At 33.6% G+C, this 14750-nt stretch overlaps 1 protein-coding gene across 3 annotated transcripts; it reads left to right on the top strand.

Moving 5' to 3' along the window:
- The first annotated feature begins 276 nt into the window (after positions 1–276).
- On the top strand, positions 277–14667 carry cenpu (centromere protein U). 3 transcript variants are annotated; one of them, XM_081382988.1, is made up of 13 exons: positions 344–578; positions 656–733; positions 1766–1859; positions 5360–5537; positions 5615–5693; positions 6491–6604; positions 7176–7272; positions 8367–8463; positions 8558–8636; positions 8718–8765; positions 8867–8928; positions 11428–11584; positions 13111–13397. In XM_081382988.1, the coding sequence occupies exons 2-13, from the start codon at positions 686–688 to the stop codon at positions 13231–13233; spliced, it is 1176 nt and encodes a 391-aa protein (XP_081239114.1). In that variant the 5' UTR covers positions 344–578; positions 656–685; the 3' UTR covers positions 13234–13397. The 3 variants fall into 3 exon arrangements, with proteins under 3 accessions (XP_081239112.1, XP_081239114.1, XP_081239113.1); XM_081382986.1 differs by lacking the exon at positions 656–733 and having other exon boundaries at positions 277–371; XM_081382987.1 differs by having other exon boundaries at positions 550–733; positions 13111–14667.
- The last annotated feature ends 83 nt before the right edge of the window (positions 14668–14750 follow it).

The raw sequence follows: 14750 nt of genomic DNA on the forward strand, positions 1-14750 counted from the left end.
ATTAATTCCTTCATGTATTTATTTTCATATTTATTTATAACATTTTTATTTACATTTTTAAAAATAGATTATATATAAAATCGAAATGTTTCCAGATTCACTAACCTGACTGCAAATAGACCGAGTATAATTATATACACCTATTTTTTCATTGTACATAATTGAATCAAATTATGCATAAAATTTGCATTACATCTTTGTTTGCAATGCCAATTTGTTGTAATGAAACAAATTTTTATTATTATTATTAATAATAATTTGCGCCAGCACAGCAGAGGGCAGTACAAACGGAAATGACGCATTGCCTCGCCTTGTGCGCTTTACCAGAGCCCGTGGTAAAAACAGAGAAGGAACCTGTTAAGTCTGGAGGGGTAATTCGAAAAATTTTTTTTTTTTATCTTTTTAAAGAAAATGATGTATGATAAGTGAATACTTTTCTTAATTTCTATTTTATGAAGTATTCAAATAAATAGTAAAATAGTATTCCTACTTTGCATATAAACGAAATACACACCCTAACGTTGTTCAGTCGCCCCCCGTTACTGAGATGGTTCAGTCCAAGCGTTCAAACATTCGCGGTAAAAATACTTCCTTTGACCGACGTTTGATCTGCGGTTGTTAACTTACTTACTGATTTTTGTTGTTGTTTATGCAGATAATTATATGTGATTAAATTAATATAAAGATGAGTAGGATGACGAAAACACTGAAAGCTGTTCAGCGGGAACTACAGGCGAGTTTTGCTTGTTTGTTAACGTTAGCTGCTTTCTCATACAAGTTTTGAATCCTAATTAACTTACATTATATTTTTGACATGCAATTCCTGAAACATAATATTACCAATATTTATATTATGTAATAACAAATATTTTTGTTATTGTTGTTTGAGAAAAAATATTATAATGCTTTAATATTATTTTTAATTCCCGAAGCATGTAGTTTTAAAACTTTTTTTTTTAAACTACTATTATTATTTTTTATCCAGCAATATTATTGTTATTGTGTATGATATATAATGTAGTAATTAATATTATTAATATGACACATACATTGTATAATATTGTATTGTAGAATGTTTTATTTTTGGACTTGTAATTCCTGAAACAATATTTATATTAGGTAATAACAAATATTGTATTGTTGTTCGAGATACAATATCACTTAAAATTACTAATTATAATAGTTTAATATTAATTTAATTTTTGACATGTAATTCCTGAAACATGTAGTTTTAATACCAGCAATAATTCCAGCAATATTTGTATTTTTTTTATCCAGCAATATTATTGTTATTGTGTATGATATATAATGTAGTATTTATTATTATTAATATGACACATGTAATAAATATTAATACATTACTATTTCTTACATTGTATAAGCCAGAAAGTAAATATGACATGTCTAATTTTAAATATGTATAATGATTATTCACTTATAATTCCTGAAAGATGTTGTTTTAATTCACCCAATATTTATATTATGGAATAAAAATGTTTATTATTGATGTTAAGACATATATACAGTATAGTATTTACTACTAATAAGAGGACATATGTAATATTATACAATATATTGCCCTGAAATAAATAATATCACCAATATTTATATTATGTAATGACAGATATTGTATCTTAAGTGTTATGTAACTAACATATAGTATTGCCTTGTGTACTGAAGTAACAGTTCATAATATGTGTATTGTATTATACTTATAATACCGTACATGCGTTAAAGTTTGGATGTGTGTGTGTGTGTGTTCCAGAGTGAGAAGCCGAGCAGTGAGTCTCCGCGAGCCCTGGACATCTCGTCCATAGAGAAGGCCAGCTTCTTCCAGGGAGACCAGTACTCTCCTCACGGTGTGTGCGTCAGCCTACAGTAAACCACCACTCGCTTTATACGCCGCCAATGTAAGGGTCGAAAAGTAATAGGGGTGTCACAATATATCGCAATACAAAAGTGCAACAATATGTATTGTATGGAAGCTTGTTTCCGCCACAAAATAAAACATTTTAAAAGATAATTGCGACTTTTTATCTCACAATTGCGAGTTTTCATCTCACAATTCTGACTTTATTTCTCAGAATTGCGTGAAATAAAGTCGCAATTGCGTGTTATAAAGTCAGAATTGCGAGATATAAAGTCAGAATTTCGAGATATAAAGAAAGTCGCAATTGCGTGTTAAAGTCAGAATTACGACTTTTTTTCTAGCAATTGCGACTTTATATCACGCAATTCTGACTTTATATCACGCAATTCTGACTTTATATCTTGCAATTCTGACTTTATATCTCGCAATTCTGACTTTATATCTCGCAATTCTGACTTTATATTTCACAATTCTGACTTTATATCACGCAATTGTGACTTTATAACACGCAATTGTGACTTTATAACACGCAATTGTGACTTTATATCTCGCAATTCTGACTTTATATCTTGCAATTCTGACTTTATATCTCGCAATTCTGACTTTATAACACGCAATTCTGACTTTATATCACGCAATTCTGACTTTATATCACGCAATTCTGACTTTATATCACGCAATTCTGACTTTATATCACGCAATTCTGACTTTATATCTCGCAATTCTGACTTTATATCACGCAATTCTGACTTTATATCTTGCAATTCTGACTTTATATCTCGCAATTCTGACTTTATATCTCGCAATTCTGACTTTATATTTCACAATTCTGACTTTATATCACGCAATTGTGACTTTATAACACGCAATTCTGACTTTATATCTCGCAATTCTGACTTTATATCTCGCAATTCTGACTTTATATCTTGCAATTCTGACTTTATATCTCGCAATTCTGACTTTATAACACGCAATTCTGACTTTATATCACGCAATTCTGACTTTATATCACGCAATTCTGACTTTATATCACGCAATTCTGACTTTATATCTTGCAATTCTGACTTTATATCACGCAATTCTGACTTTATATCTCGCAATTCTGACTTTATATCACGCAATTCTGACTTTATATCTCGCAATTCTGACTTTATATCTCGCAATTCTGACTTTATATCTTGCAATTCTGACTTTATATCACGCAATTCTGACTTTATATCTCGCAATTCTGACTTTATATCTCGCAATTCTGACTTTATATCTCGCAATTCTGACTTTATATCACGCAATTCTGACTTTATATCTCGCAATTCTGACTTTATATCTCGCAATTCTGACTTTATATCTCGCAATTCTGACTTTATATCACGCAATTCTGACTTTATATCTCGCAATTCTGACTTTATATCACGCAATTCTGACTTTATATCACGCAATTCTGACTTTATATCACGCAATTCTGACTTTATATCTCGCAATTCTGACTTTATATCTCGCAATTCTGACTTTATATCTTGCAATTCTGACTTTATATCACGCAATTCTGACTTTATATCTCGCAATTCTGACTTTATATCACGCAATTCTGACTTTATATCACACAATTCTGACTTTATATCACGCAATTGTGACTTTATAACACGCAATTCTGACTTTATATCTCGCAATTCTGACTTTATATCTCGCAATTCTGACTTTATATCTTGCAATTCTGACTTTATATCTCGCAATTCTGACTTTATAACACGCAATTCTGACTTTATATCACGCAATTCTGACTTTATATCACGCAATTCTGACTTTATATCACGCAATTCTGACTTTATATCTTGCAATTCTGACTTTATATCACGCAATTCTGACTTTATATCTCGCAATTCTGACTTTATATCACGCAATTCTGACTTTATATCTCGCAATTCTGACTTTATATCTCGCAATTCTGACTTTATATCTTGCAATTCTGACTTTATATCACGCAATTCTGACTTTATATCTCGCAATTCTGACTTTATATCTCGCAATTCTGACTTTATATCTCGCAATTCTGACTTTATATCACGCAATTCTGACTTTATATCTCGCAATTCTGACTTTATATCTCGCAATTCTGACTTTATATCTCGCAATTCTGACTTTATATCACGCAATTCTGACTTTATATCTCGCAATTCTGACTTTATATCACGCAATTCTGACTTTATATCACGCAATTCTGACTTTATATCACGCAATAACACATAGTTGCGAGTTTGTATCTCGCAATTCTGACATCTTTTCTCAGAATTGTGAGATATAAACCCACAATTGTGAGGTATTATCACCACTAAAATTGATCGTTTGAGCTTTATAATGAAATGTTCTTGGTGTGAACAGGCCTTTAGCCTCGTTACTCCTCTATATTATAGCAGGATCGAAGACGCAGAAATGAATGATGCAAAATCAAAGTCTGGGAATCAGTGCTGTCAATCAAATCTGGCACCCAATGATGCTCACAATAACAAGCATCGCTCTTTTCTTCATCTATTAATCAGAGCTATAACTCATTCGCGTTTCCATTACAGAATTGTGCAAAACTTTTGCGTTTTTTTTCTAAATGTCGACAAAAAACTATTGCGAAATGATGGCGTTTCCATTAACTGATGTTATGCGACTAAAACTTCATTTTTCCTCTCGTGATAAGTAAAATCATCCCAAAAATCATGGCAACGGATGTTGGTAGGTTTATGTACTATATATCCCAGCCACTGCACTGGCCATTATTATTATTAATGGAAGGAGATGTGTGTGTGTTTTCAAGCATTAATGGTGAGGAACGACTCTTATTATACTGTGAGCGGCTCATATGAGGAGTTTCTGTGTGTTTCTCCCTCAGATCTGCTTCGAGGTCTCGATTGTGGCATTTATTTGAGGTTTAGAATCCAGTATTCCTGTAATTATTTAATTTAATAAAGAGCTCTGTCTCGTATTCTGTCCAAACACACCGCGTCATCTATGTCAGGTGACTGTAAATGCGCAAAAACTGTTTCCATTGCAGTTTCGCGAAATATTTCTTTTTCGAACTGCCTGAAAAAAACCCTCAAGCGAGCGTAAAAACTTTTTTGCGATAAATGGGAGTTTTTGCGAAATTGACATTGGGCGTATTTTCAATTCGCAATTTCAATTTGCGCAGTTTGAAGGGTAATGGAAACACGGCTAGTGTTAAACACACGTACTGTAGCTAAAAAAATAAAGCACTGTTTATTTCATTTGTATATTATTATGTGTATTTTTATTTTCGGACTTTGGCCTAAATGTCTGCCATTCTTTCATATCTTATTTTTAAAAAAGTTTTTTTTTTAAATAGGGACATTAGTTTGGCTGTAATGCCCAGTCACTTGCAAAACAGTAAAACCTTCATCATGAAGGAGAATGGTGATAAAATCGTGAGTAACTCGTTCTGTGTGGATCCCAGAAGTGACTTTAGTGTGTGCTTGTTGTCCTCCGCAGGGAACCCGCTTCACAGCACCGCTTTAGAGGAAGATCTGAGTCCTGGACCAGAACACAACCGAAGATCTGCCGTGCAAACCCTTAAAACTAAGGCTATTGAAAAGGCCCGATTTGTTTCCAAGAGCGCCTCATCCAAGGAGAACCAGGAGCCGTCTCGGACACCGGATCCAGTCGTCAGGTAGAGTGCGATCCTGCCAGATCAACGGGTTTCTGCATCAAAATCATCATATAACATAAAGGCTTTCTGTGTCGTAGAAAAGCTAAAGGAAGAGCCTTACCAACCATATCAGAAGGCGGAGAGATTACAGACAAGAGAAGACCGGCGGGGTCCGAGGTGAGCGTTTAATCTTTAAAGCATGGCACTAAAGTTGTGCTTGTCTTAAACAGCTTCTGCATTTACATTTAAAGTCCCCCTGTAGTCAATCATTTTATCCCTTAAAACTCACAAAAATAACGTATTTAAAAGTTTTTCCTTTAAATATCTTGAGTGTAACTCGACACCCTCACCTCATTTAGTATGCGCGGCTCTATGAATATGCAAATGAGCCCCGCCTCCACTCACTCACTCAGCTCAGAGATCCACTGGTTGACGATCACACGTTGATCTGATTGGTTACAAGGTAGTTTGTGACGTCAGCGATTTCAAAGCGTGTTTTTGAGACTGTCTTTGGTTCACTGCAGTTTTAAGGAGGAAATACTCAGCAATGCTGTCGACTTATGAATTTACACATGGTTTAAGCAGATTAAAAACACCACATAGACACATAAACAACATTAAAAGCTGGATTTCACCACAGGGGGACTTTAATCATTTAGCAGACACTTTTATCTTAAATCTTCTGGAACAAGAAGAAATAATAGTCTCTAAAAGACAACTTTTCTCGCAGCATCTCTTCTCTTCTCTGAAGATGTGGGCGGGGCAACCTGTCACTCATATGAGATCAGCCAGTAGCAAACCACAACCATCCAATCAAATCCACACAGACAAAATCAAACCCCGCCCACATTTGTTCTTGTTCCAGAAGCGTTTCACTCGGATATACGACACAATAGAGGAGAAAAGACGTTTCACGCTGACTTTAATGTATGGCAGATATGGAGTTTAATTGGAATTTTTTTTTTTTTTTTCAGAAAACAGGAAAAGGTCAGAGGTCATCAAAGGAAACATCTCCGACCCCAGGAGTGTCTCAGAGACGGAGGTCACCGGCGTCCTCAGAGGAGCTCACGGATGAAGATGAAAGTTTTGTACGCTTAGCCATCAGTATTACATATATGATGATGTGTGCGGGGTTTGAAATGAACTTATTCACTAACCGGCCAATTTGGCTACTAAATTTTTAAGTTACCGGCCATTCAGAAGTTCTACTAACCAAAAAACAACAACAAAAATACTAATAAACCAGATTAACTGTGTCTCACACACACACACACACATATAAATATATAAATTATTATTATTATTTATATATATATATATATATATGTGTGTGTGTGTGTGTATATATATATATATATAATAAAATTTGATTTTCAAATTCATACATTAATTTCTTATTCAAAAATATCCTGTCATCTAGCATTTCCTCTTTCATCCTCATCACCAAACATGTGTGTTAGTTGGACAGATCAATACAGGACAACAAATAAATAAATGTAGGATGTTGGAAAATAGCAATGTATTTTCTCCAGCAAACTGAGTAAATATAATAACACTTCAAACTGGCTCATGATTTGACGTTTCCCGCCACAGATGATTTTTTAAACCCTGGATATGTGAAATATGGGTCTTAAATTATAATTTTTTTGTCCTTTTCAGCACCCAAGCATGGAGAAATCTAAAGGGGCGAAGAGGAGATCGTCCGGTCGCCGGCAGAGCGGACACACACAGAAGAGGAAGTCTTCATCTTCATCAGGTACTAAACCAGTCAGCTGTAAAATTATTTTAAATGGATGATGTTTTTGATCAATGTTTTCAGACATAATTACTTGCTTTTATTAGGGTTTTTATTAGGTATTTAAAAAAGTTAAAATCTATTATTATTACCGTAGTATTTTCATACATTGTTATATTAAAGGTATAGCGGAGGATCTTTCCGAATTTTAGATAAGACCCGCCCTCTCCTCTTTTTGAAAAGTTTGATTGATTCACCAGAATGATTGACAATTAGGAGGACCAATAGTATAGGTGATTCACCCGGAAGTAAAAAATCCTCCGCTATACCTTTAATATTTGCATTATATTATTATTATTATTATTATTATTAATTTCCTTTGGCGGTCACATGGTGTGTTCACATAGCCAGTGCCACAAAAGTCACAAATTACAATAATAAAATAAAATAAAAGCAATGTACAAATTATCTTCCGGTCAAAAGTGACTGAAGAGAACTAGACGGTTAACATTATTAATATTAATATGATATTGTATAATATTGTATTGTATTCCTGAAACATAATATTCATATCACTAATATTATACTTTAGAATATTAATATTAGTAATAGTATTACACCATATTCTTGTAGTAATTTACATGCATTATGCATTCATTTTTTTATATATATATATATATATTTTTTTTTTTACACACACATATATATATATATTCCTCTTTTTTTTTAAAGTATGTATATATATATATATATATAATGCGTGTATTTTGTATGTGCAATAACATGCACATTGTTAATTAAATGTTTGAACATTTGAATATTTTAAATGTGAGGTGTTTTTAATATACATGCCTCAATAGTGTGCAAAAGAGCCTATTTGTACGTGTCTTGGATCTGGAAGTATTTTCCACAATCGTTTTCTGTATATGCACTTCAAAAAAATCTTTTAAAATTGTAGGTTGGCATGAACCAGCACCAAACGGCACAGAGATGAATCGCAACAATACCAAACTTTGTAATGCATTATCTAATAAAATGTGTTCCTTGAATGCAATGCAAATTGTTTTAGATTAAAGCATCTGCCAAATGCATAAATGTAAAGCGTCCTTCTCCAGAGTCCGCCGGTCCCGCTAAAAGACCCAGAGATCTGAGAAGTCCGACTGATCTGGACGTGGTGCTTGATACTTTCCAGGAGTTTGTCGCTCAGTATAAGTAAGTACATGATCTCAGTTCAGCAAATCAACTCCAGTGTTCTTCTAATGAATAGACGTCAAACTCTCAAACTCCTGGTTCTGGTTCTCTTTAGGCAGACCGTAAACTCTGACGCCGTCAAACGCTCCATCGATGCCGTCAGTCGCTCGTTCGAGGAGCAGATGTCAGAGATGGTGAGCTCGTTTTACACGTCTTTTACAGAAAATAAGTTTCTGCTGTCATAATAATGATGAAAACGTGCCCCTCATTCATAGATCACAGCGACTAAGGAACTCAAGAGTGTGAAAAGAGAAAATAACAAGGTGATTCTCATCTGGAGATTATACGTAGCCATTATTTTAGTTGTGACAAATATTTTAATAATTAGTTTTGAAGCCGTTAACGGTGTTGTTCTGTGTTTCAGATAAATAGAGATGTTAATCGGAAGAGGACCAGACTTGTGGAAGCCAGTTATGAACTCATTAAGTAAGCACTGACAAACTAGATTTTATTTGCTCTTTTATACAGGGTTACGGTTTAATTCTCTATTAACTAGTTGCTTATTAGCACGTATATTTCTAGGATATTCGGCTGTTTATTAGTACTTATAAAGCACATATTAATGCCTTATTCTGCATGGACATATTCTACATCATTTAATCCTACAATACCTAAATTTAACAAACTTACTAAATATTAATAAGCAAAATTAGGAGTTTATTGAGGCAAATTTTGTAGTTTACAGTTAGTCAATAGTGAGAATTGGACCCTAACCTAAACTGTGACCGGGTTATTATATTTAGCTAAAACTAAAAACATTTATAATAACATTTTTAAAAAAGTATTTTTTGTTACATGAAATATTATAAACTTTTAAATAAAATAAAATATTTTATTAAAAAAACGAAACTTGTTTCGCATTTTCATATAGTGTAACAAACTGTAACTTAGTGTAACACTCAAATAACTAAAAATAAAAATATACTATTATATATATTATTATATATTTTATATATATATATATATATATATATATATATATATATATATATATATATACAGTATGGACCAAAAAATAATTACAAAAACACAACAAATTACTAAAACTTCAATCAATTATAATGATTGCATAAAACGTAAAAATGGCAAACTAATTCAGAATATTATTAAAAACGACCAAATACTCAAGTATGGCAAAAATCATAATCATACAATCATAATTATTTTTGTCAATATTGAAATCATGCATATTTAACATGATTAGTTGTGGGCAATATTTCACAATATGAGTAATTCTTAGATAAAGTGTGAAATCAAATTTTAAACTGATCAAAACCAGTTTTAATACCACATGAAAAACTGATAGGCTAACTATAAGTAAGAAGTCCTTAAACAATTATTAAAGACGAGAGTCAGTAATACAATTAGAACAAATAAACAAATTAAACCAAAGGACCAAATAAACACAATAGAACAAAAATGGTGCTTTTTAAGGAGGGTCTGCAACAGAAATTAAATAAAAAAATTAAATGTAAAATAAAAAGTCTTCACTTAATTAATGAAACTTGCTTTGATTCTTATTAAAGCTATTAAAGTTATTCAGTGGAGAGCAGTGAGTGATTCTCTTTGTCTTTTGTTTAACTTTAATGACACGGACGACATCGGGTTTATTAGGCTGCTGTCACTTTAAGAGTGAATGCACGGATCTAATATACTGACACAAACACTGTTTGTTCAAGAGAATACCAACTGTGTTTATGTGAATACTCGACAAGACGGGTATTTTTTACATGTTTTTTTTTTTTTTACGTGAAAGGGGGTGGTTGATAATGATTTGACTTTTCTAACTTTAGCTAGTGTGTAATGTTGCTGTTTGAGCATAAACAACATCTGCAAAGTTACAACACTCAAAGTTCAAAGCAAAGGGAGATATTTGCTTTTACAGAAATGGCTTTTTAAGGACTACAACAAACGGCTGGTAGAGACTACACCACATTCCTCCCGGGTTAGTGACATCACCAACCCTAGAATTTACATAAACCCCGCCCCTGAACACGATTTATAGATTATCAAGACAGAATATGCTAATCAATGACTAGAAGATAACTACACATAAGCTACATAAATTCATCAACTAACCATTCAGAAATGTCCTGTTGCTTCTACATGTCGTCACTTCTTCTTGAGTCTCTCCATCATTGTCTGACTCCGGTTTGATCCTAAAAGGCTAAAGGCCCGTTCACACCAAGGACGATAACTATAAAGATAACGATAAAGATATAATTCTAAAATTCGTTCTCCATATTAAAGAATAACAGAGTTCACACCACAACTATAACGATAAAGATATGAGGAACGATATCGTTGGGATCACTTTCAGAACGATTTTTTTCCAGCTGTCGAACGATAAAACACTGACAGCCAATCAGAATCCATTCTAATTTAAAGGTCTCGCGCATTTAAAATGGATCTGGATCATCCGGGCGCGCGCGTGCTTAGAAAAAAAAGACCGTTATCGGTCGCTGGTGTGGACGCATATATAGTTATCTTTATCGTTATCTTTATAGTTATCGTGCTTGGTGTGAACGGGCCTTAACAGTGTTTGAAATGTTCAGTGCATGTGTGTGTGAGGTAAAAGGACAGGAGCTCTTGAAGCTCCGCCCCCTGTGCCGGGAGCAGCAGCTCATTTGCATTTAAAGGAACAGACACATAACGGTGCGTTTTTGCTCACCCTCAAAAATTTACAACTTTAACATGTTATAGAAAAATATCTGTGGGGTATTTTGAGCTAAAACTTCACACACACACTCTGGGGACATCAGAGACTTGTTTTACATCTTGTGAAAAGGGCATTGTACCACCCCTTTAAGTTTGGGCTTTTTGGAACGAATGAAAGATGATCTTGTTTTCACAATCATTGAAAGCCATATTCGATGAATGGCACAGCTCTAATCTGAGGTCATTTAATTGTGTGTCTGGTCTCAGGGCAAAGACGAACTTGAGTGACCTTCAGAAAGCTCATGATGAGATGGAGCTGAGACTCAGATCTCTGAGAGAAGGATCCTCTTTGCTCTCCAGCCTTCGGGAGCTCAACATGAAGTACCTGAAGCACCGCACGGATCATCCGGATGAAGTGGAAACGGTAAAGAAGTCTTCAACCCTCTACGCACACCTTGGCAATAGAATCGCCATTAGCTAGTACATTTTTTTTTTTTTTTTTGGTCACTGGCCAGACTGATATACTATATACTGTATATAAATATAATTACACTTAATCAGTTTATCTTTGTAAAATGACACAGCTTTTTAAATATCTGAACGTACACTCTTAACATCAGACAATCAAGCATTATATTGTGATATTATGATAATCAAGCACTATTTAATGATAGAACTTTAATAATTATAACTATTAGAACTAAAACTTGGTAACCATGGTGCATATTTGTCATTTTAACTGAACTTAGGACTGGTGGTGGTGCTTAAGACACTGTTGGTCACGCAGTGTTTCTGTAAAAAAAAAAACGTAATAGTAATAGATAAATGTAATTATTATTTAAAGATAGTAATCCTACTAGCTTACTAATTATTATTATTATTATTATATATCCTCATAGGTTAGAACGGTGTTGTGTAAGCGGACCCTAAGCTAATAACTAATAATCTTTACAACGGAAGTGAATCAATCAAAACGAACTTTATCTGGACAATAACTTTATTCTAGAGATGCTGTAAAGCCTAATCAATCTCTGTTACTGTAATCTCCTATTATCACTGTAAAGCTGCTGTGAAACATCTATACTGTTAAAGTGCTGTATAAGTGAAGGTGACTTGACTTGACTATAGGATTGATGAGCTGCTGGGTTCATGAATATTAATCACGTTGTCCGCATTCGCTCGCAGTATTTGCTGAAATCAAAACAGGGATGAGTGCCAGCCAATAAGATTGCGCCGTTTGTGCATTAGCTCCGCCCACTACCGGAGAAACCGGTATATCTTCTGAACTCCGTTATTTTAGACAGTGTTTATTCGAACACCTTTAGTTCCTCTAAGCTCACAAATCAGTTTTTTATAACAGCAAACACTCCTTTCATGTAGTTGCGATGTTATATTGTGTCATGTTTATCAAATTAAAACTGATTAAAAAACGTAGACTCCACTTCATTGATAGTAGCTTATGTTGAACTTTATTCTTGTTCAGATAGACGCTGTATGAAGCAGTACATAAAGTGTTGAATCAAAATGTCTCTGAAACATCTGTGTATTATTAGGCAAATATTTCGATTCATAAAAATGACTCAGAGTCGACTCTTACTTTTGAAAGACAATAACTTTATATACGGTGCACTTTCATATTTCAAACTTTGCAGGATGTTTTTGTTCACTTAGATCTATGTTGCACACTACATGAAAGGTAAATTTAAAAATTCCATAATAGGTGCCCTTTAACCTCTAACACACACACACTGGCGTGTAAAATCTAAGTATTTATTAGCCAATGGCTAACGATAGACATTTAGTTGCTTCAGATGTTCAGTTTGGTGTTGAATCCTCATTCCTAATGAATTCTGTCCATGAACTTACGGTACAAGCAAACGATCTTGTCATTTTGTGTATGATTTGTGGGGTTTGTTGTTCTTTTCTCATTTAATTTCTTTTGCCTGACAGTATGGTCCATCTTGTATGCCTGCCATGTTGATGGAAGCCAGATGCATCATGGGAACAGAACATCAGCTGAAGACCGTCAATGACAATCTACAGCAGGTTTTAGATGAAACAGAAAATGAGTAATCAACACACACTGTACAGCTCAGCAAATAAACACTTTAATGGAATGGGAGTTTGTCAGACTATTTATTAGTTTGGGGAATTTATTGTAACTGAAGTATTGTGTGTATACTTAAATTAGTAAATAAAAATGAAAGGTTGAGTTTATTTCACTTTAATTCAATCATATTATGCATTGTTTTAAGTTTATTTTAAAGTGTTGTAAAAAAATGACAAATGAGAATCATGAATATTTTCATTTGTATTGAGAAAGAAAATAGTCACACTTGCATTGTTCACGGTCAGAAACGAGTGCATTGGAAATTAATGGGAGACGAATTTCATCTAGTGGAAGCGTTTGGTTCTGCGACTAAACAGTCTTACTGAAAGCTCAGTTTTTGAGAGATCAACCTTAAATTTGGAACACAACTTGTTTAGATTTATATTTCTCACAGTTTTAGATTAAAATAATGTTTGGAAAAAAATATGTATTTAATAAAAAAAAATGAAATGGTATTTTTGAGCAGTTGTCATAATAGTAATTTTTTTTTTAGATTCACTTTTTAAAAGAAACCAAACTTCAGTCTTGAGCTCCAAAAGCATTGAAGATTTACGACAGTTTAAATGCCCTGTGAAACAGGAAGACAGGGCGGGGCTTATCGAGCAGCTCCTCCCCCTTTTTAAAATAGCGTTTCATTTATATCTCAGCTCGGCCAATCAGAGCCGTTGAGCTCGGTAAAGCCGCAGTTACCTCCTAAACTCAGACCATTTCTCCTCCTAATCTCCTAATGCAAATATTGAACATTTCAGTTCCACAGTGAATTTAAAATCTCAGAATTTAATAAGAAAAATGCCATAAATGTCACAATAATGTAACTTAATTTTTTACTGAAATTCTGATATATTATGACCTTAACTAAAAATCTACAAATGCCAACCGACGTTTTATTATGTATGTAAATGACATAAGATTACAAAAAAAATGGAAAGAAAACTGGATGCTCTATAATATAGATGCTCTATAAAGTCGGGGGAAAGTCCCAGCTCTCAGGGTTGGCTTAACCAATGGAAAACGTCCTTTGTTTGGACGCCGACTCATTTGCATGTGTAGCGGGATTGGGTGTTGATGCAGAAAAACAGATTATTGTAATACTAATATGTTACAGGTATCAACAAATAATACACACAATCATTTAGATCATCAAAATACAAATTCGTTGATACCAAACATGGTAAAGGTCAGGTTACATTAACTGGTGGTTCTATCATAAAGTATGCATAAAATAATATACAACACAAAAGACACATAATGTTTTGGAGATATGCATGTTCCTTCATAGAGCAGTTTAATTATAACTTAATGAAGAAAGGTCTGTTTTAAAGGCTTTATGTGTCTTTCCTTCCAATGCTTTTCCATGTGGCCACTTAATTTATAGCAATAAACAGGACAATATAACTAATAATTGTGTCTGATTGGTCCATCCGTTACACTGCTATTCTTTTATATTCAGAACTATATCTTTATCATCCTTGGTGTGAAT

The sequence above is a fragment of the Scardinius erythrophthalmus genome (genome assembly GCF_964197995.2).
Source record: "Scardinius erythrophthalmus genome assembly, chromosome: 13".
NCBI classification, from domain to species: Eukaryota; Metazoa; Chordata; class Actinopteri; order Cypriniformes; family Leuciscidae; genus Scardinius; species Scardinius erythrophthalmus.